The sequence below is a fragment of the Sciurus carolinensis genome, chromosome 3 (assembly GCF_902686445.1).
Source record: "Sciurus carolinensis chromosome 3, mSciCar1.2, whole genome shotgun sequence".
NCBI lineage: Eukaryota > Metazoa > Chordata > Mammalia > Rodentia > Sciuridae > Sciurus > Sciurus carolinensis.
Window position 1 is genome coordinate 46,671,155 of NC_062215.1, and position 21,958 is coordinate 46,693,112.

Sequence of the window (21,958 nt, forward strand, 5' to 3'; positions counted from 1 at the left end):
GAAATAGGGAACAAATAGGACTGGAACAAAAACCCCCACCTCGTGCGAGTTCCACGGGCCACCTCCCGCCATTAAACAGCAAGGCGGTTTGTATCCCTTTCAGACCTGCTCTCCAGGGAGTGCATAAAGAGGATATAGGGTCAGGGGTGGCAAGAGAAAGAGGAAATCTCTGTTTATGAAAGGACATTTAACCCCTTGAAGTACACGCGCGCTGGCGCGCACACACACACATAAACATACAACATTAACTAAAAGACATTTCACTAAAAACTGGGCATATGGACTTGGAATCAGAATTGAATTTTTTAAAAAATTTAATTTATTTACTGGCCCACTTTCTAGGCTGTGAAAGACCCTGAAGCATTCTAAAATAAATTCAAGGGAACCTCCTTCGCCCCTAAAAAAAAAAAAAAAAAAAAATATATATATATATATATATATATATATATATATATATATATATATATATATTCTACGCGAAGAAACGACTTCATTCAAGGACCCGTAATGGACATTTAAAGCCATTGCGAGAAACTCAGTTTGCCCCAGACAAATGGGGACGTGGCGTGCAGCGTGATATTGGGCTTTGCTGCAACAAAACTTCCAAAGGTTCGGGAGACAGGAGAAAGATCAAGGCGATGGGAAGGGGTGAGGAGTGGACCGATATGGTGGCAGAGGCAGGAGGGAGGCAAAACGCTTGGAATCTGGAGGGGATCAAGGCTGCGAAGTGCTGAGTTGAGTTGGAAAGATTTGGTAACCCCTAAAGAGCGAGTGGCCCCCGGATCCCTAGCTGTCAGACAATCCCGGGGCTCCTGCAGCCCCCAGCTACGCTGGAAGAGGCAAGACGACCGCGAGTGTGCGGGTTCAGTGAGGAAGGGGCGTCTCCCCTACCGCCCCCGCCCTCTCCAGTGCCATTGGGCCGCCGCTGCAGAGCCCGCGCCACCTTTTCTCCATCTCACCCCGCCCGTCCGCCCGGCTGGCCCAGCCCCTACGCCGCTGGTCCAAGGGCTGGTCCGGCCCGGGCCGTTGACGTCACCGCCAAGTTTGCTGCCCTCCGCGCCCCACGTGTGGCGGCAGCGGCCTGGGAGGCGGCGGGGGAGAGCCTGCGAGAACAGGGCAGCCGCTGACAGGTCCCGCGCAGCCCGGCTGCGCCACGCGGCTCACAGGTGGGGCCCAAGAACAGTTTGCAGCCTCCCGGAGCGCACCAAGCGGGACGGACCGCTCGGGGTGTAGGCCTTCTGGGTCACACTCGGACAGAGGGACTAGGGGGCACCTCGCACCAGGGCCGAAAGGATCCGAGCCCAGAGCCAGAGGGCGCGTCCAGTCGGGCCAGGAGATCAGAGGAAGCAGGGTCTGGGGCACTGTCGCTCGCCGCTGTCTGGAGCGCACGCAGCTCGGCGGCCCCGGAACCGCGCGTCCCCTCTACTAGGACCAAACCCAGAATGCACGACCGCTGAGGGAGATCCACGCGGAGAGGACGCTTGGTATCGGGGCTGAGTCGCTCTTCTTCGCCACCGTTGCCTAGAACCCCATCCCAGAGACTCTTAGAGAACTGGGGCGCGAGCGCTGCCCCTAGCCTCAGGACTTGGGCAAGTCTAAGACCTAAGACGATGGTTTCTTAAGCACGGCACTGCGTCCCCTTCTTACCCCCCTCGACTGGAGGCAGGGATCCCGCGCAGGGCTCCCGGGGCTCCGTTCCCTGGAGGAGCCCCTGCAGCCGCCTCTCAGGGCAGCTCGCACCGCCGCAGGGGCTCACAGGCTATGTGGCCTCCGTTCAGAGCGCAGGCCCACCTGGGGGATGTCATGGCACCTGGTGGAGTACCGGCCTAGCATGGCCCGCGCGCTGCCCCACGTCGCCTCCGGCTAGGATGGCCCCTCCGGGCCCAGCCGGCGCCCACCCGACCTCGGCGGAGCCGTTGTCCCGCAGCATCTTCCGGAAGTTCTTACTGATGCTCTGCTCCCTGCTCACGTCCCTTTACGTCTTCTACTGCCTGGCCGAGCGCTGCCAGACCCTGTCCGGCCCCGTCGTGGGGCTGTCCGACGGCGGCGAGGAGGCGGGGGCCCCGGGTCGCGGCGTCCTGGCCGGAGGCCCGAGGGAGCTAGCGGTGTGGCCCGCGGTGGCGCACAGAAAGCGTCTCCTGCAACTGCAGCAGTGGCGGAGACGCCGGCCTCCTGTGCCGCGCGACGACGGCGGCGAGGCAGCCTGGATAGAGGAGACCCCTGGCCTGGTCGCCAGTCCCGGAGGTTCCGGGGCGGGAAGCAGCGTGGCCGAGGCTCCGCCGGGGACCTTGGCTCTGCTTTTGGACGAAGGCAGCAAGCAGCTGCCGCAGGCCATCATCATCGGCGTGAAGAAGGGCGGCACACGGGCTCTGCTAGAGTTCCTGCGCATACACCCCGACGTGCGCGCTGTGGGCGCGGAGCCCCACTTTTTCGACCGCAGCTACCACAAGGGACTCGCCTGGTATCGGTGAGCGGGTGCAGGCCCAGGCGGGGAGAATCACAGCGCAGGGGTGCGGGACTGGTGGAGACTCGGGAGAGCCTTTGGTAAACCCAGTACATTTCCCTCCTCACTCCTTGCAGAAGGCAAAGGGGTCTTCTTTAGCTGTCTCTAAGTTGAGGAAATGAAACCCATTCCTCAAGGTGCCTTCTCTTGCGGGGAGCGGGGAGGTAGCTAATGAAGGAGGGAGGGAGTGGGAGGGAAACTTTTGTCTTAATAATTTTAGAACTTGGGATTCCCTTTCCCTAAAGCCAGTCTAGTCTAGTCTCATCCTTTTCTCCTGCCCTGTGAAAGTATTCATGTATTTAGCTAAAGTGGGGCATGGGGAAAGAAGGGCCACCCCACCCCACCGTCCCGTGATTTAGAAACCTGTTCATCATTACTAGGTTACCTCTCCCAAGGAAGTCTGCTTTTATTTCTTCTCTATCTTTTGGGTAATTCCCTGCAGCTAACAGTCTTTGCCATCAGGTATTCATTTACCTTGACGCTTTGCCAGATTGTTGTCCTAGGTGGTAAGTAATATAGAGACTTAGTAAAAGTGTCAAGTGCCAGAGAGGCGAGGTAGTTTGGATAATCTAAGTCTCAGTAAGTGCCAGCAACCAGTCACCATGTTTTAAAGAAGTTTCCTTGGTAATAACTTTTGTTTGGGGGCAAGGAGTGAGTTTGGTAAAGTGCTTTTGATATTTATAGGTAAAAGTAACTTGTCTCTGGACTGGCAAACACTTTTCTAAGGATCTTCGAGCAATCCTCTTTACAAATAAGGTAGCTAATTTTAAAAGGTGGGAAGAGTAAGAAAAGTAAAAAGAGTACATTGTGGAAAACTTTGAGAATACAGTTTAGGAAATACGTTCCATTTAGATATTAATGTTAAATTTGTCGATCTCCTCAAATGTAGGCCACCTTTACTAATGGAATTTGTCAAACTCATAAATTCTAGAATCACCTGGGTTTTGTTTACCATAAAATATTGACTTTTTTTCTTTCCTCCAAGTACGAGGAGAAATTATGTGACTACAACTTTTACTTTATAAAGTTTATTGTGTTCATAAAATATTCACTCTCATTATTTTAAATTAAACAATATTATCAAACCTAAAACACGATTTACATATATTCCAAAGCCTGCTCAATTAACCATTCATCCACCAAACAGAAATGGACATAATTTGACAAGTTTATTTACTTGAGGGGTCAAGCACACCCTCAGATTGATTTCAGAAGCCAAATTTATAGTAATTCAGTTCATGAGGACAGGTTTGGTCCTAAAAATCATATAAAAACATTGAATGCTTTTAAAGGAGTAACTTTCCATTTGTTGGAAAAAAAAACAAACAACCTTCCCTTAATATAGAATATATATCATTTAAAATCATTGGTCACTTAAACTATCCCCTTGTGTTTCTGTCATTTATGTTATATCCTCTGGGAAGTTCTTATAAAAATGACCTGTTGAATCTGGAAACAACAGGTCCTTCTTTTTAGCACAAAGGCAGCTCTGTTTTTTTCATCAAGGACACAAGAAAGAGTGAATAAAGACCCCTAAAACTCTTATCTGTAGCAGCGTGCATTGAATTTGGGCTCGTACAGTGGTAAGGAACACATTTCAAGCTGGCCGTCTGAACTATCTAATCCAACATTGGGCTCTGAGGTGCTATTAAATATGGTGAAATATTTAGTATTAAACTCCTTTATTTTCATTTTGCCATATAAACTTTATTTCCACCTGGTAGGATTGTTTCTTCTTAATCCAGCAATAAGTATTTGAGGATACAGTATATCTAGAGACCTGTATCTTATTTTCTGTGGAACTTTTTGAACTCTTATAATACAGGAAGGTTTCAAGGTAACTAGAAACACAAGTATAAACAAAAAAAAAAAAAAAAAAAAAAAAGAAAGAAAGAAAGAAAGAAAGAAGAACAAGGAAATAGTAAGAAAGAAAAGAAAAAGAGTCATAAACATTGAGGCCTCTCTCTCCTTTGGAAACTGGATGCATGCTGTAAAGTAAATCTCTGCTTGGATTGTTTACTCCGGCAGAAGAGTTCTATAAAACAATTTATGGTGGTTACAAAAATAACTGCACAGTAGACTTCATGGTTTGGTGAATTTAATTTTCCAAGTGTTGGAGCAATGTCTTTGTTTTAACATTTGCAACCTTTTTTTTATTGAATGCATAAATTTAAGCTCAACTCAATTACATAAAAAACTTTTATTAAACAGAAATCCAACCTATGGAGCCTGGATTATGTGATTATTTAATGAAATTTCCCCACAGTTCTTTCATCTGGGCTCTGAACTTGGAGTTTGATGTTTGTAAGAAAGACTGAAGACTTAACTATATAAAAAAATACCACACAGAATGTCTCTTAAATACTAAGTGCATTCTCACCACTTATATTTGGCTAATATTCCAGAGTAGGGGATCAGTTAGCCCTTCCTGAGTTGCCCCAAATTTTGCAATATAGGATTTCTGCCACACCCTTAAGACCACACAGACACATACATGCAAACAGAAAGAAAAATCCCAATATTGCACCCTAAAGTAAATGATGGAAGAGAAAAAAAATCTGAAAAATATTTTTAGACCCTCACTGACTTGGGAGAATCCTTGTGTTTTTGCTCAGTGGAATCTCTCAGGTTGCCATAACAGTTTGCTGTGGCAGCGCCCCCTACTGTCCTCACAAAGGGACACTACTATTAGGAAGTTTGAAGAAAAGCTCTTGGAGGAGTTTGAAAATTAGAAATGCCTGTTGCTAAAATGTTTCAATAAATTTCCCTCACTCAGAAGAAAATAAAATTATTTGTAAACTGCTCCTCTATAGTTTAGTCATCAGCCCTTCATTTGAACAAATTTGTAGTAAAGACAAAGAAAATGAGTCTGTTATGTGAGATCTCCAAAGAAGGAAATTATTCTTATTGATTTAAAATGTTTTAATATCCTAAACAAACCTCCTGGCAAACTTTTATATGTGTGGGACTTTGTTAATAAAATTCAGGACACTTCAATGGAGTTCTCCGGATATGAAACTCCACCCTGATGGGGTTTAGAAAACATTCCTCATTACTTAATTTAGCAGACATGATATCAGTACAACAAATGTCTGTGGCTTGCATGTCATGGGAAAGCAATCCTTTGCAATGAATAGTCTCCATTTCCATTGTATGTGTGATGGTTTCACAAAGGAAAGTGGAAAATTGTTTCATTTACTTCAAAATGCTGAGATCTTTCCTGGAGGTCAAGACCAATTGCCTCTACTGTAGTTCTAGAGCAGGTGAGCTTACTTCAAGAAAAAGTCTCTCTTCTCTGCTTATTTATACCTGTAATAACTAAAAGTTATGTTTTTTTTATCCTAAGACAAAAGATACTTAGTTATAAAGTAGTTAAAAATATATATATGTAAACAAATATATATACATAGATATGTATTTATATATGTGTGTAATATATATACACATATACATCTAAATGTATATACGCTCCCACACCCACATACACACACATACATAAACAGTAGTCCCTTGGTACCTGTGGGGGATTGTTCCATGACTCCCTATGTATATCAAACCTCTCAGATTTTCAAGTCCTTATAAATGGTATGACATTTGGTTATAACCTAGTACATCCTACTTCAAATTATTTCTAGATTACTTAAACATTAAATACAAAGTAAATACATTCAAACAGTTGTTATACTGTATTGTTTAGGGAATAACAACAAGAAAAACATCTGCATGTGTTTAGAACAGATATGAATATTTTTCTGAAACTTTATGTTTTGTTTCTGTTCTGTCTTCTGAAGTAGGGTCTTGCTGTTTCCCAGACTGGCCTCAGACTCTTGATCCTCCTGCCTCAGCCTCCTGAGTAGCTGAGATTACAGGAGTGTACCACTACTGCCTGGCTCAGTTACTGAATATTTTTTATGTGTAGTTGTGAATCTGTGGACACGGAACTTGCAAATGCAAAGAACCTGCTTGAGTCTTTCTTCCCATCTGAATGTGTATCTATCTATATAAACACACACACATATAAAAGTAGTTTTTATAACACGTTAGTCTCTTATTTTGGTATAAGATAGGAAGTACTTATTATCTAGTTTCTTATACTAGCATGTCTTCATACATTTTCATTTCTTTAAAAAGTCTGGACAATTATATCACTAGAAGCCCTTTATAGTGTATAGGAAGATCAAAGATTACTCAGCTTGGGGTATGAAGTTAGTGCTCCCCTGACTTCATCAAACTTTGAAATTTTGTGGTCTCTAGTGATCATGACCTCGTTTTTCGAGGCCATTGAAGAGACGAATTGAGCAGAGGCACTTTCGGTTCCTATGAGGAGAAATCGGCATTTTGTAGCAGCTGGGAGCAGCTGCGGAGTACCTCCATGTGCAGTTTCCCACCCTCCTGCACCGAGAGCCCTTCTGCGTGAAGGGTTTGAAATGAAATTGGAGCCAAGGGAGCTGCAAGGCTGGCCACCCATGCAAGGCCATATGGACTGAAGTCCAAAGACTCTAACCTTAGAGCAAGGGAAGAACATTGAGAAGGGATAAGGACTGGGAGTAGAGTAGGAAGTAGTTGCTTTGGACCCTCATTTAGCATCCATGCTCATAGAGGCAGAGGGTATAACTTCTTTCATGCATGTAGTTCCCAGAATCTCTTAGTGACTGGGCACTTGCCACCTAGCAAGAGGCTGATGTGTCAAAATGCTGTCATTTTTTTTCCTGAATTTCTGAACTCTGGGCTCATCCCCAGTAGTGATGGAATGCAAGTTAATCAGCCTACTTCCTGTGTGTGTGCATGTGTGTGCACATGCATGCCCTCACACATCCATGTCTGTGCAAGAGCAATACCTAGTAGGTGGGGAAAAAGTGATGGAATTTTTAATAGTAAAGTTGTTAACTGGTTGGGGAACTTCTGAGCAATATCAGACATGATGGTATGGAACAGACTTTAAAGACATTTTTGGTGAAATCCTGGAGTTGGAATACTTGTATGAGTGTACATTCCCTTATTATGATGAGGTTTCCGATATACTGATATACTTTATGTGAATCCATAGGCATCTTTGGGTGGAAGCCCACTATAGCATTATGATCTCCTGCCCTCCCCTCAAAAAGAAAACACTCTGACCAAAATATTTGTCTCGTATAAATAAATCTGTTGATTGGCCAGGGAAGAATATGTGCCAAGTCTGTATTTTGGAGGGGTCATGGGAATAAAATAAGCCTGTGCAATTAATGACAACATGGGCTAAACTTACATAGACCAGATGCTCACATAATGAGGAGAAGAGTGTCAGCCTCAGAGCAAACAAACCTTCCTGATATAAACAACACAAAAAAGACCTCATATCTGTTTGGGACACATTTGCACAATCACAAATTGCAATTACCATTGGTCAAATTGTTAGACCCAGTCAGGAACTTGATATTCTTAACTTTTTTCCTTTGGGAGAGATCTTCCTCCATCAAGTAATAATAACATGACTGATAAAAAGTATCATGTCGTGATCTATGCTTCCCAATGACATCATACCCTAAGCTTTTAGAAATTTGTTTTTGCTTACACGATGAGCTATAATTGTGAAAATTAAGTTTCCTATTAAATATGTAACTTTCATATGGAATTGGAGGGAATTACACAAAGTTATATCTTAGCTCTCTAGTCTTTATCATTATAAGAATGTCTTAAAATTTTTGTCAGCAGTTTAAATTCTTTGCTAATTTGATGCAGTTTTAAAATCTCTTTGGGGGTATATGAATATAGTTAACAAGCACACTTACGTGAAGACAAAATTTAGAAATTGAGGCAATGCTGAGTTCAGTGAATCAAAGAATCTCTCCTAAAATTCTTGCCTGCAATGATGTGACCCTTGATTTTTTGCATTTCTCAGGACTATTCGTGCACCTGAAAATTTACAATTATCCTCAGGTCACTTAAGTACCTGAAGAACTCTGTATTCCAGAGTTCAGATTTGTCGTTTGATGACATTAAATGTGGAAAAGGAAAGGGAAAATGATTATTAAGAATGCATTAAATACTTGCAATTAACAATGTGAGAGAAAATCTTGTGAAGGTTATAAACAAAATCTTGTTCTGAGAGCCGCCTATTTTGAATGTGATGTGTAGCGCCACCTAGTGGTAGGAGGAGCAGCAAAGACCCCCCCCCCCCCCCGCCCACACACACTACCTTCCCAGAGGGAGAAGTTGTAAAACTTCATCTCCATCAGGGTATATATGCAGTCTCATTTAAAAGAAGGAGAAGAAGAAACAAAACAAATTGTGTTTAGGTAGCACTCATAGCAAGTATGATCTTCCTAGCTCTGCAGACCTGCACTTTGCCTCTTTTAGAAAAGGATAGTTCATGTCTTTCAGTCAGGGAGTTTATTATTTGGAAAGAAAGAAAAGAGACTTGACTTGACAATAAACCTGAAAACCAAGATATAAATGATTAGAGGATTTATATTAGAAATGTGTTTGGCTGAAAGCAATGCCATATGCCCCAGATTACTTTTGTTAGTGTGTTTTGCCTCTGTTTCTGAAAGCCGGCTTCAGATGAAAATACTTCCAGATGATTTTATTTCAACATCACTAATGCAGCCTTATTCCTTACCCTGTGTGGTACATGCTCTGGAGGAGGGTCCCATGTTTCCTAACAGGCAGCAAACAGAAGCCTTTTTAACCCTTAATGCACCCGAGATAGCCTGTGGAATAGCCTGCTCTCTGCACAAGGAGACAACTTCTCAGGACTGTGCTCTGGGAGTTCCACAGTAGGGCACTTCTGTACTTTCTGTCCAGGACTAAGGACAGTAGGTTACAGAACTGGGACATGGTCAGGTTAAATCGAGGACAGGAGGAAAGAGATGAATAGGAACATTACATTGGGGAAACCTGGCAGACACTACCTTAATCAAGTGACCAAGGTTAATGTCCCTTGTTATGTTGAGGTCATGTTTCCCTGGTGTAATACAGAAAGAATGATGCCTCCTCTGTGGACTGTTCTTCCCCTGTGTCCATAAATCCAGTCTAACCATGAGGAAGGCATTAGACAAATCCAAATTGAGAGATTCTACAAAGTACCTGAACAGTATTCTTCAAACGTGTCATGATTATGCAAAGCAAATTCAGACTGATAAACTCTGCCAGATGGGAAGAGACAAAAGTGACTCATTAATATGAGTAAATAAATATAGGGAGAAACCATGAGTGGATTCTTGAACAACAACAATTAAAAAACTCTAGGCACTTGTGGAAAAAATGGGAAAAAATGAACAATGTGTGTAGTTTAGTTAACAGTATTATACAGTAGTTCCCCCTCTTGTCCAAGGTTTTACTTTCTGAGGTTTCAGTTATCTGTGGTCAACAGAGAATATTAAATGGAAGACTATAGCAATAAACAATTCATAAGTTTTAAATTGCCTGCCTTTCTGAGTAGCATGATGAAATCTCACACTGTTACACTAGGATGTGAATCAGCCCCTTGTCCAGTATATTCATGCTGTATACACTACCTGCCTATTAGTTACTTGCAGTTACCTCATTTTCTAGCTCCACCATTGCGGTCTTATATTAATTGTGTTCAAGTAACCCTTAGTTTACTTAATGAAGTTCCCAAAGTACAAGATTAGTATTGCTGTGTGTGCTAAAGAGAAGCCATAAAGTGCTTTCTTTAAGCAAAAATGTGAAAATTCTTAATAGGGAAAAAATAAGATACTGAGGTTGCTAGGATACATGATAAGAATGAATCTTCTACCTTTGAAATTGTGAAGAAAAAGGAAATTTGTATCAGTGTTGCTGTCACTCAGACTACAAAAGTTTAGCTACAGCGTGTGTTAACTTCTTAGTTAAGATGGGAAACGTATTTGTATGTAGGAAAAAATATATAGGTTCAATAATATCTGTGATTTCAGGTATTCACTAGGGTCTTGGAACATGCCTCCATGGATAAAGGGAGACTACCAAACTAAATGTCTTTGTTTGGATCATCATATTGTACTAAGGTTATATAAGATGATATAACCTTAGGGGAGTCTGGGTAAAAGGTGTAGGGAATTTCTCTGTGCTCTTTTTTGCAATTTTAATATCTAAACTTATTCTAAAAGGAAAAGTGAAAACAGTAAAGGAAGAACCTAACCAGCATCAAACAAGGATGGCTCATGCTGAAATACTCTGCACCAATTTCCTTTATTCCATGTTCCTGCTTTCCCTGGGAAGGCCCCTGGAATGGGCCTGCCTGCCTCCCTTCTTGCAACACCTGTTGCCTACAGACATGCTGATCCTTCTCTTAACTTATTGCATAATAAAACCAGCTCATGGCTTCCCCTCCTATTCTCTTGTCCTTGAAACAGGCACAGAGAACTTTGTTTATTCCTTCCTCTAAGATGAATGGTAAATGTAAAATAAAGAAGGTACAAAAGAACTCCACCTCTGATTGATTCCCTCCTATGATGGAGAGAATAATTTTCATGTAAATGGCAGGTATTTGAGGACAGAAAGCACTAAAGTAGGGGTCAGAGGAAAAATGAGTTTGGGATACTGGTTTTGCAAGGAAAAGATGAAGCCGTGACTGTGGATGCTCCTTATGGCCAAGATGACAACATGATCTAGATTTTTCAAACCAACTTAAGTATTCTGTTCACTTCCTGGACTTGATTTTTAACCCTTGGCTTTAAGCACTGTGGCTTGTGGACCAGACACAGGAGCAAAACAGACATGGAGCAATTACTGTGTTCTGTGGAGAGGAAAGAAGAGTGTCCAAACTCCAGAGCCCTGGAGGACCAGCCTACAGTCATGAGTGGTCTGCTAAGTCCTGACCACCAGCATTGACAGACTCAAAGTTCCTATCTAGGTGTTACACTAGCAATTTCTGCTTCTGTTTTTAAACACAAGGTTGTGTTGCTGGGCTTTTGGGTTAGCAGAGAAATGAAAATCTCCCTCAAAACATTTCCCCTTTGATATTTATAACAACTGTAAAAATAGTTTTGTCCACATTACATTTTTTACTTAAGTAAAACAAAACAACACCTGCTCCATCTACAGACTCCAGGAAGCTAATGATATTTTCTTCTATTAGTTGATTCACTTATCTTTATTGAATCTGTTTTATAAACCACTTTTATACAAGGCATTGGCTACAAATGCTTATGTAGATAAAAAATAATTTCTGTGATTTCATACTTTTCTCCACTTGTTGGTATTTTTTTCATTCTAGTGGGTATATGCTTTTCTTTGTTCCCTTTAAACCAGTTTTAAAATAGCAAAATATTTGAACTCTGTAATGTACATTTGATAAAATCCATCATTTCAGGTGTAAAGTGACAATAATTAAATATGTCCAGCCCTCTCTAAGTGCTAGATCAAGTTGAATGATCTGCTGTACATAGTCTGAATGATATTATTATATGTAGTAACTATTTTAAGTATATCCTATCATTTTCTGCACTTTATATATCAGAAAACAGAGACTCAGAACGGTGAAGCAAACTCCCAAAGTCATAGAGCTAAAAATCTCAGTATTGGTGCTGAATCCAGATTCACCCACCTGTGGCATGACAGAGCTTCCATAGTAGGGTATTCTATCTTGTTCTTTGACAGAATTTCCAATATGTAGTTCCTGCCCAAATAGCAAGCCATCAGCATCCCAGAGAGGGTGGCCATGGAAAGCCTATTCCATGTTGGAGAGTGATTCAGACACATTTGACCCTGATCTTTGATCTTTCATTAGAAAATTGGGCAACACATCAAAATTCAGTTGAAAAAAGTGAATTTTAAAAGCTATCTAAAGATCCACATTAGTTTATTGACCTATTATGTGGTGTAACTAAAACCATCTGGTTTTCATCAACATTTTTTTTTTTCTCTAAAGTAATCTGATCACAGAACTCATCCTACTGGACCTATCAGAAATCTTGGTTTTCTTTTTGGTGTCAAGATTTTTTACTGATACTTTAAAAGTTGCCATAACCACTACAAAAACCTTTTGAGTAGACCAAATGAGCAATTTCTAAACTTTTGGAAGAAGAAGCCAAAATATTGTTAGAAGTAAAATCAGAAGGATGCTTACTGCTCCTAAAACTGGGGGCAAAGTGAGTTGACGGTCTGTGTCTAGGAACTGGTATCACTGAGCAATCAGGCAGTCCCTTCTGCACTTGTAGGGATTCCCCAGTGAGCATTCTCCTGGCACACTGCTGAGCACTGTCTTGCTCATTCTTTGTATATTTTCACCTCCAAAGTGACGTTTTCATTCTTTAGCTCTGTTAATCCCTCCAAGCGGAGCACAGCTCAATGGTTACCCCTCCATTGCTTTTGTTATGGATCACATTCATTTAAGTGATTTCCTGACAGCTGGTCATTATTAGTGCCAAGCCCTTACTAAAGTGACCAGGCTGTTAGTCCAGGTAGAAACTGTTGTTGATTTCCTTTAGTTCCAGTAAGGAAGAAATGCAAACTGATAGGATATTGAACAGAGTAGGTATATTAGTGATAAAGATAAACTTTTATATATGAAGAAACAGGGATGCCTTGCCAAAAGTTAAAAGACGAATTCAAGAGACTATAATTGGGGGAAAAAATTGTGTGCCCTAATTATATATATTTAGTTTCTGAGGCTTTGCAACAATGACACACATATTCCTTCAAAGGAATCAGGTACAGCATTATCTTTTCTTCTCCCAGAACTGGTGAATTAAGTATTGAATTGAATTGAATCAGGGGTCTATTCATCTTTAAATTTCTGTTTTTCATCTCAGATGTTTTCCTCAATATTTTGATGCATATAGATTTTGGAACCCAGCTAGCATGATTGGCCTTTGGATCCTTGTAAGTAATTTGTGTTTTATGGTTGTTGCCTGCTTGTAAAAGATTAGTGGGAGAAATCTGAGTACAGACAGGAAAAAGTTTGCTTTTTCTCTCTTGGGTGTTCAGAGTAGGAAGTAATCAATCAAATTATGGGAATAAAATTCCCTTTCCCTTTTGCGGAGTTCTTACTTGGATTAGATCTCTTCTTTCACTAAGAAATATCAAAGATGCCAGACTGGTTTGAATGACAAAGTCAAAAATGATGTGTTTGTTACGGTTATAAATCTTTGCAGATTCTCGTTAAGTTCAGGTATTTAACAAAGGGAACTGGATTAAGCTACATAAAGTTACATTCCCAGAGCTAAGGGCTGGCTCCCCTCATCACCTTTCTTAACTGAAGTCCTATTTGGCACTCACTCATGTTTTGAAAAGTTCTGGTGGGAGGGAAGAAAATGCAGCAGCAGGGCCCTGATTTTATGTCGCAAACAAAACTTTTTAAGTAAACAAAAACTCGCATCTGTTTTTTCTTTTTCTTTTAATTTCCTGGTGGACTCTAATTATTCTTGTAGTTTCTTTCATCAAATGTTGTGGGTTTGTTCTTTTTTTTTTTTTCTTAAAGAAATAAAGGCCGTTTGTTTTTCTTTCTAATGGAGCTTACTCTTTCTTCTTGGTGTAGGAGGCCTTGGGATTACAGCAGTATCTGTTAAAAAGCCTTTCTCTGAAGCCAGTGGGTCTACTAGAATGCCCTGCGAGGGTTTGATGATGGAAAGAAAACAAATTGGATCTGTTTTATATTTGTATGGGTGAGGTTCATGGGGCGCTAATAGACATGATGAAAATTCTTGGGATTTTCAGGTGCATTGGCCCTGTGGCGATGGGTGGCAAGTTAGCAAGCACTGGAGAAAATTCTTCTCAGCTCCAACTGATGATTACCAGGTAGAAAAAGTGGACTGATTATTTCCATGTCCTCTGATTTTCCAAAAGAATATCAGAATACTGACATTTTAACATTTTCAAAAATAATGCATATATTAAGAACCTGAATGAAAACAAAACAAAGTTCTGCCTGCAAGGAGTGAGTCCACCCCAACTGAAGCTGAACAGCTGCTAGTTTACCATTATGGCTTACAGTGAAGACCAGAGTTAGACCATAAAAACTTGTCCTGCATCAAGACTTTTTCAACCAGTGACTCACAGGACATCAATACATAATGAAATCAATCTTTTTTTTTTTTTTTTTTTTAAAGGAACTACGGTAAAAATAAAATCTGTAAATATACAAGAGTGGATCTGGTGTAGTAAGCAGGACAAAGGTTACTTTGACAAATCTAATTCTCTTTGTTATTTGCATACATAGGAAGGGTTAAGTGTAAAATCTACTCGTTATTGAGGATCTTAAAATTTTTGAAAAACACTGAATAGTGTCAACAAAAGTTCTGTTTGAAGAGACTAAGGTCAATGTGTTTCAAGGTCCCTTTAGAAATGAAATGTGAGTGTTCTGTGCTTTGAATTCTAGGTTCTTTATCAGTGTTGCATTCTTGGAACCTGGAATTAGAATTACCTGTCACATGATAGATTTATAATTTTTTAATGAAAAAAAAATTTAAATGACCTCTTAGGCCAGGAGTCAACAATGTTTTTCTCGAAGAGACCATATAGTCATCATGATAGGATTTGTGGGCTCTGCAGTTGATCATAATTATTCCACTCTGCTTTTGAATGAATGAATGGGTGTGACTAGGTTCCAAAAAAATTTTATTCACCAAAACCACAAAGCCACTGGCTAGAGTTTGCCAACTTCTGAGCTAATCTAAAGTCTTCACATATCTCATGCATTCTTCCTTTGCTTGATTTCACTTACTCTCAAGTGAGCATTCACAAAAAAAAAAAAAAAAAAAAAAAAAAAAAAATTCAGGGGAAGTGTGAGAATGCACAAGGTAGGCAATTAACCTCCCATTCAAGATCCATTCAGAAATGACAGAGCTCCCTGCTCCTGTGGGAGAATTGAATTGGGATTCCATCCTGGAACTGCAGGGCAGTGAACCAGGGGGAAATTTGGAAATATACAGGATTGGTTGAGATGATGTCATTTTGTAAAATGTGGTTAGGAACTCAACTACAAGCATTCTATTTTGGAATAGGCACATAAACATTAAAGAAGTTGTTGTTCCTATTTTTTTAAGCTTAATAATCCATTGAGGTGTCCATGGCTCTGTACTTGAGTGTATTTCATTTACAAATCTTCCTCTACTCATCCTTTTCTTTTTTCCTTTGGATGCTAGGGCATCATGGGAAGCATTTGAAAGGAGTATTAGGTCACACTTATTACCCCTGCCCTCTGTACCTGGAAACAATCCCACAATGTGGTTTAAGTTCAGCATTGTCTGGGCACATCAAGTTGAGAACCAAGGTGGGAGAAAGAGTTTTGAGGATTATTAAATGGTATATTTAAGGATCTTGGACTTTATTCTCTATCAGCAATATCTAATAGGAATGTAGACATGTAATTTGTAGTTCCTAACACAAATGATTAATGTTTAGGGGAATGGAAATGTTAACTATCCTTATAGTTACACTTTGTTTAATGTATCAAATTATCATGCCATATTCCATAAATATATACAAATATTATGTGAATAAAAAAGATTTTTAAAAAAGAAATGTAAGGGAAACTGGAAGTTTAAACTTTACAGTAGCCGCTTTAAAATGGTAAGAACTTTTTAAGGTCCAGTTAATTTTTAACAATATTATAATTTGGGCCAATACATCAAAATAAAATTCAACATGTGATCAAAATATAATGTATGTGAATATATCTAAAATTTAATATATGTAGTCAAATTAAACATGATTAACGAGATAGCTTGCATTTTTTTATCAATTCTTCAAAATCTAATATGCACATTATATTTATAGCACATCTTCATTTGGATTAGTTACATTTCAAGAATGCAATAGCTCCATGAAGCCATTGGCTACCATATTGGCTCCATGTAGCACTAAAGGCAGCACTGGAGGGTATTGAAGGCTTTTAGCAGAGAGATGTTTCACAGACCTTCTCTAGTTCTTCTTTGGAAATCTAATCCTCCTCAGGTGGCTTCTGAATGCATAGTCAGGTAGGTGGCTGTTGAGGAATCTAGAGGACAGACAGTGGAGCCATGGGCTAATGCAGCTCAGTGGGCATAGGAAGTGGGGAAAGATTAGCTGTATGTTTTATTAGTGGGAACTATAAAACTGTGTGTGGAATGTAGCAATGAGGAGAGAGAAACTGGAGAATATCTGAGGATTATTAGCTTAAGCATATTTATTAGTAACTTTAACTGTGATAGTGAACCAGAAAGTGAAATAATAGTATCAAACAAACAAACAAATTAAACAACTGTAGACATGTGAAATGGAAAATGCCCTGGGTATGTATGTCCAAGCTTGCAAATAAGGTCATACTTGGGAAGCATCACAGGGCATAGTTGCTGATGTTGTATCAGTTGTCAGCCCAGCTGAGGTGCAAAGGTGTGTGACAGAACACAAGGGTAGTGGAAAGAGTTTTATTCTGGCCTCAAAGGAAGATAGTTTCTGTAGTTCATATCATGCTTGCAACTGTACCAATGTCTATGATTTACTTTGAAACATATTTTTAAAAAAATAGATTGATGGATGAATGGATTTCTTGAAAGTTTTTATAGTGGGATGGAGAGAGATGTGTCAGTAAAACAATAAAAATATACATTTAGAATGGAGTACATGGGTAGATAGGTGTTTGTTGCACAGTTCTCAAAACCATTTTTTGTATGTTATTTTATTTTTACAGATTGCATTTTGCTTCCTTATACAAAAAGGGGGTACAACTTTTCGTTCCTATGGTTGTACATGGTGTAGATTCATACCATTCGTGTAATCATACAAGTACATAAGGTAACGATATCTGTCTCAATCCACCATCTTTCATTCCCCTGCCCTTCCCCCCTCTCATTTCCCTCCACGTAATCCAAAGTTCCTGCATTCTTCTCTTACCCCCACCCCCATTATGTATCATCATTCACGTATCAGGAAAAACATTTGGCCTTTGGTTTTCTGAGATTGACTTATTTCACTTAGCGTGATACTCTCCAATTCCATCCATCTACCTGCAAATGCCATAATTTTATTCTTCTTTATGACTCAATTTTTTTGCTGTATATAAAATTAAGTTGTCAGTGGGGAGAGGATAGTTCTAAGTCCAGAGTTATCAATTGCTCTAAGGAAAGGCTGAAAAGGGATTTGAGAGTGTTAACTGTGTCAGTGAGGAAGTCATTTGGTGACCCTGAGATCAGGTAGGCTTTTGTGGCATGACCTAGACCAGAGAGCATTGAGTTGATGAGTAGATGGAAAAAGCAAGGAAGGTAATGAACTTTACCCTCACAACTGTCTAATGAATGCTGCCTCCCCTTTCTTTCCTGGACCTGAGTTGGCCAATGGGGATCTTCATACTTTCTTTATAACCATTATGGCTAGTCATCCATGCAAATAAAACTTCCCAAGATGAAGGAGTGCTTAAAATGTGTTTAATGTGTTGTTTCCTGATTTCTGCAGCCCCTATGCGGTTACTTATGCATGGTTTACTCAACAGTTTCTTTATCAGAGAGTTTTAGCTAGGTCTCTCTCTTTTCTCTCTCTCTCTCTCTCTCTCTCTCTCTCTCTCTCTCTCTCTCTCTCTCTCTCTCTCTCTCAATTGCTGATTGTGCTCTTTGGATGGATGCTGATGGTTTTCTGCATTAGTTATTGAACCCAGGCATCTGATATGCCTGTTTAATTTTCTCGAGCATTTTGGTAAAAGAGTAGTGGCTCCTTTCCAAGGTAGTACTATGCCAGCCTATTCAAAACTCCAGGTCAAGTGTGAAAAGAAAATCAAACTTGCTTCAACCTTTTTTATTTGAATACTTGATTGAAAATTCCATGAGAATGAAGAAATTTAAATACTTTATGTTTTCTCTCACAAAATTTGAAATTTTCCTTTGAAGCTTTGGCTGTTGGATGTTCTTCCATCAGAACATGGATCCTTATTTCTTCCCTGTGAGCATCAAATATCAGATAAAGTTCAGGCACTCTGTCCTGCTTCTGAGATTTTTCTTTCTCTTCTCTGGAAATGTTAGTAATAAGGAGAAAGCATCAAAAACAAAACAAACAGAAAACCCTTGAGATTGAGAAAACTAAAGCATACCAATTTCTTTATTGTCTGACTCACAAATCTGTTGCTTGTGGCCAAAAAGTACACTGTTGTAGGGCTTAATTTCTCATCTAATTGACAGTGATTATTTCTCTGCAACTTGCAGAGAAAGAACTTGTAGCATATTTCAAATTGAACCCTGTTTAAAGCAAGAGTTGCTCTATGTAACGTTCAACAATGATCTCCATGGCGTTTCTTTAGATTTAGGACCAACATTGCAAATAATTCATTCATTTCACCATAAGTGTCCTTCTAGTCTGCTCAGAAATCTACAAGGGAGCCTTTAGCAACATGGTGACAGATTAAGCAGGATTTATTTGGAGGATACAAAGGAGTCCGAAAGAGGAGCCCAGAGAAATGAAGAAGAAAAAAGCTGGTGACTTAAATTTACACAAATAAGTGCAAGAAATATTTCCATCTCTAATATCCTGATAGAAAATAGAGCCAGCCTCCATGTGACCCTCTGCATACGTGTGACAGAACTTTAAATGTTTCCCTGCGTGACCAGAAACTTCACATAATTGCAGGAGAGGGGAAAGTAGGAAATTAGGATGGGAAGAGAAAAGAGAAAGCACCACTGATTAAATGCTTCACAAGCCAACCCAGAGAAGCACCAAGAGGCCAGCACGAAGGGGGCCAGTTTAAAAGCAGTTCCAGGTTTTCTTGGTGGTCAACCTGGATCTTTTCAGGGGATAACTCTGGAGACTTTTATGAGTCCTGAAATTCACAGGTGTTGAAATGCGTAGCCCGACTCTTCCGCATCTCGCCAATTTCGTCCCTCTCTGTGGTCCCAAGTTTTAGTGAATTTTCTCATATCCTCAATTTATAGTCTTTTCTGTTTCCGGCGTCATTCTGTTCACTGGATCTGTCTTTCACAAAGGAGTGTTTCTCCCTATTTCTGGAAAATGAATTGCTGTCCTGTCGTCACAGGAATTTAAATGATCTACCTCTACAAAATTAACAAATAGCTGGATGTCATGAATCGTGCAGGGTACTTCCACATTAGCAGTGTGAACCTAGCAGGCTTACTCTGAATGACAGTGCTAGTTTAAAAATAAGGCATTTGGAAAGACGTTAACAGTGTTTCAAATATGGTTTCTAACTGATAATTATTTGTCAATGGGAAGAAGCAAGAAAACCCTTAATCAAGTACTATAACCAATGAGAAAGCAGTGCTATGCAAATGTAAAAATGTGATTATTATGAAATGTTTACAAATCTGTCAGATATGAAATGCTTTTTTCTATGTGTAACCCTTTGGTCATTCAGCAAGTTATACAAATGGATTGATTGTATTTTGGCTTTATTCCTCCTAGAATTTATTTAAAAAAGCAAATAACTAATAGTTCATTTAAACAGATTTATGAGCATATTGATTTAGACATCTTAATTATATATACTTATTATCATAATATGCAAACAGGGATTTAAAGGTTTGAGGAAAATCATTGCCCTTCAACACAGGGAATTCTAAAAAAATAAATTAACAATTGGATTTTTAAGCAACTAAAATATATTGACTTGTACATCTTACTTTTATATGTGTCTGTTATCAGAATTTTGTAGAATAGGCTGGTTCAGTTTTGAAAGCTCAGGCAAAATCATTTTCCTTGAAAACAGAAAGTTCTTTTTCTTCCTCCCCAAGGCCTCTAGAAATTTGAACTATTGAACTCAGATTTGAGTGATGATGTACTATACTTTGCCAAACGAGTTGTTTCCCCTTTTATAACATCCATCAGGGAAAAAAGGAAGTGTTTAGTTGGACAAACTGTTCCCCAGGAAAGGCCTTTTTTTGTATTTGTTTATTTAACTCAAGGCAATTTTAAAACGAGAGGAAGACTTCGCACTGTTCTCAGGTGACATTTAGGTGTGAGTCTGTGGGTTGTACTTTATTGGCACAGAAATGCCATGATAGTAGTTTAAAAAAATGTGTGTCCTCCCAAACTAGGAGAGATAATTTAAAGTGTTTAATAATATTATGCTTGTAAAAATGGTGGAAATAAGAGATACTTTACATATTAGCACATTATTTTTAAGACAGCTGCATTTTAAACATTTTTTTTTAATAAATTAGAACTATAAAGTCTCAGAATGGTGTGACTGAATTTACTTTCATTACATTTTTATTTGAAAATCAAGGAGTTTGTACTGAATCTCCACCTTTTGGGAACTGAACTTATTTATTCTTATCTAAAAATAAAGTGCCTTATTATTAAGTAAAACGTGCACTATCATTAAATCTCATTATTAGCATTGGAAATGACCTGGGGGTCATTTAGTCCAATACTTATCTGATAGAACAAAGTTTATTAAAACAGTTCTGTAGTTATTCCTGTCATAAAAAAATGTTTTTAGGATAAATTCTCCAAATATTGATATAATATAATTTATTTGGACTGTTAAATATCTAGTTGGTCTATTGCTTGTTTTGCCTACTCTTTGCCCACCAATTCTTTTTCATGTGACTAGTCATTTTGGGATAGTGTAGTGAATGTGGGCAACTTTAAAAGTATTATTTTATGAGCTTGTAATAAAATTTATTTAGGAAGATGTCAGTTTTGTTTTGAAATTGTGAATTAGGAAACCATTGGAGCATAATGCGAATTTTGCATTTGTCTTGCACATGTTGGTCCACAAGAAAACACTAGATGAACGCAGAAAACTGCACCTAATTAAACCCAGCCACGCAGGAAAATACACCTACATGACTCAGCTACCTGCCAGAAACCTCAGTTCACTGTGTGTGTGTTACAAGTCACACTCATCCAGGTATGGTGTGTTTTAAATAAGTATAAATAATTTTCTAAAGTGCAATTTTAAAAAATTTTCTTCCCACCACTTCATAGTAACTCACAAGCTGAATCCCTTGCAGTTTCCACTTCTACAGGAAAACTTTAGGGCTTTTTCAAAAGTGAAGTGTCATAGTAATTGTGGTAGTTATAGATTTGTTAAACCATTTAACATGTGTAAAATTTTGCTCCCATTGTTATTAGGTTCTTTCCTTTTTTGTTTTTACTGCGCCAAGGAAGAGTTGTCAAGGGTCATTCCTTAATCCTGTTTTTCCCGTAGAACCTATTGTTTTTAGTTTGCAAAATTTTGTATGGCACAATAACTTTAGAAGTGCATACATTGGCATTATTACACAACTGACTGTACTCAGAAAATGTAGCAAGTGCAAAAAGTGACAACCTTTGCAATCAGTTTAATGTATTTGCTCCCAGGCATTTTTCCTGTGTATCACAGTTTGTATCGCTCTAGTGATGTGTGTGTATTATTTTTATCCTAATTTGAATAATGCCATAGGTACAACTTTTCATAATGACTTTATAACTTATGAGTGTGGCATAAACATTTCTAATTATGTCGTTAAGTCTTTTATAAATATTATAATGACTATTAATTTCCCTTTTAAGAATATATCATATTTTACTTATTTCACCTTTTGAATACTTTCTAAATGGGGCTTT

At 39.3% G+C, this 21,958-nt stretch overlaps 1 protein-coding gene across 2 annotated transcripts in view; it reads left to right on the top strand.

Annotated features, from left to right (window-relative positions):
* Nucleotides 1-996: 996 nt before the first annotated feature.
* LOC124980840 (heparan sulfate glucosamine 3-O-sulfotransferase 3A1) overlaps nucleotides 997-21,958 on the top strand; it is a 90,417-nt gene continuing 69,455 nt past the window's right edge. Inside the window, exon 1 of one of the 2 annotated variants that reach the window (XM_047546810.1) lies at nucleotides 997-2,467. In XM_047546810.1, the coding sequence (XP_047402766.1) occupies nucleotides 1,869-2,467 (599 nt within the window). In that variant the 5' untranslated portion in view covers nucleotides 997-1,868. Of the gene's footprint in view, nucleotides 2,545-21,958 lie in introns of both variants that reach the window. The other variant, XM_047546812.1, reaches the window with a different exon arrangement.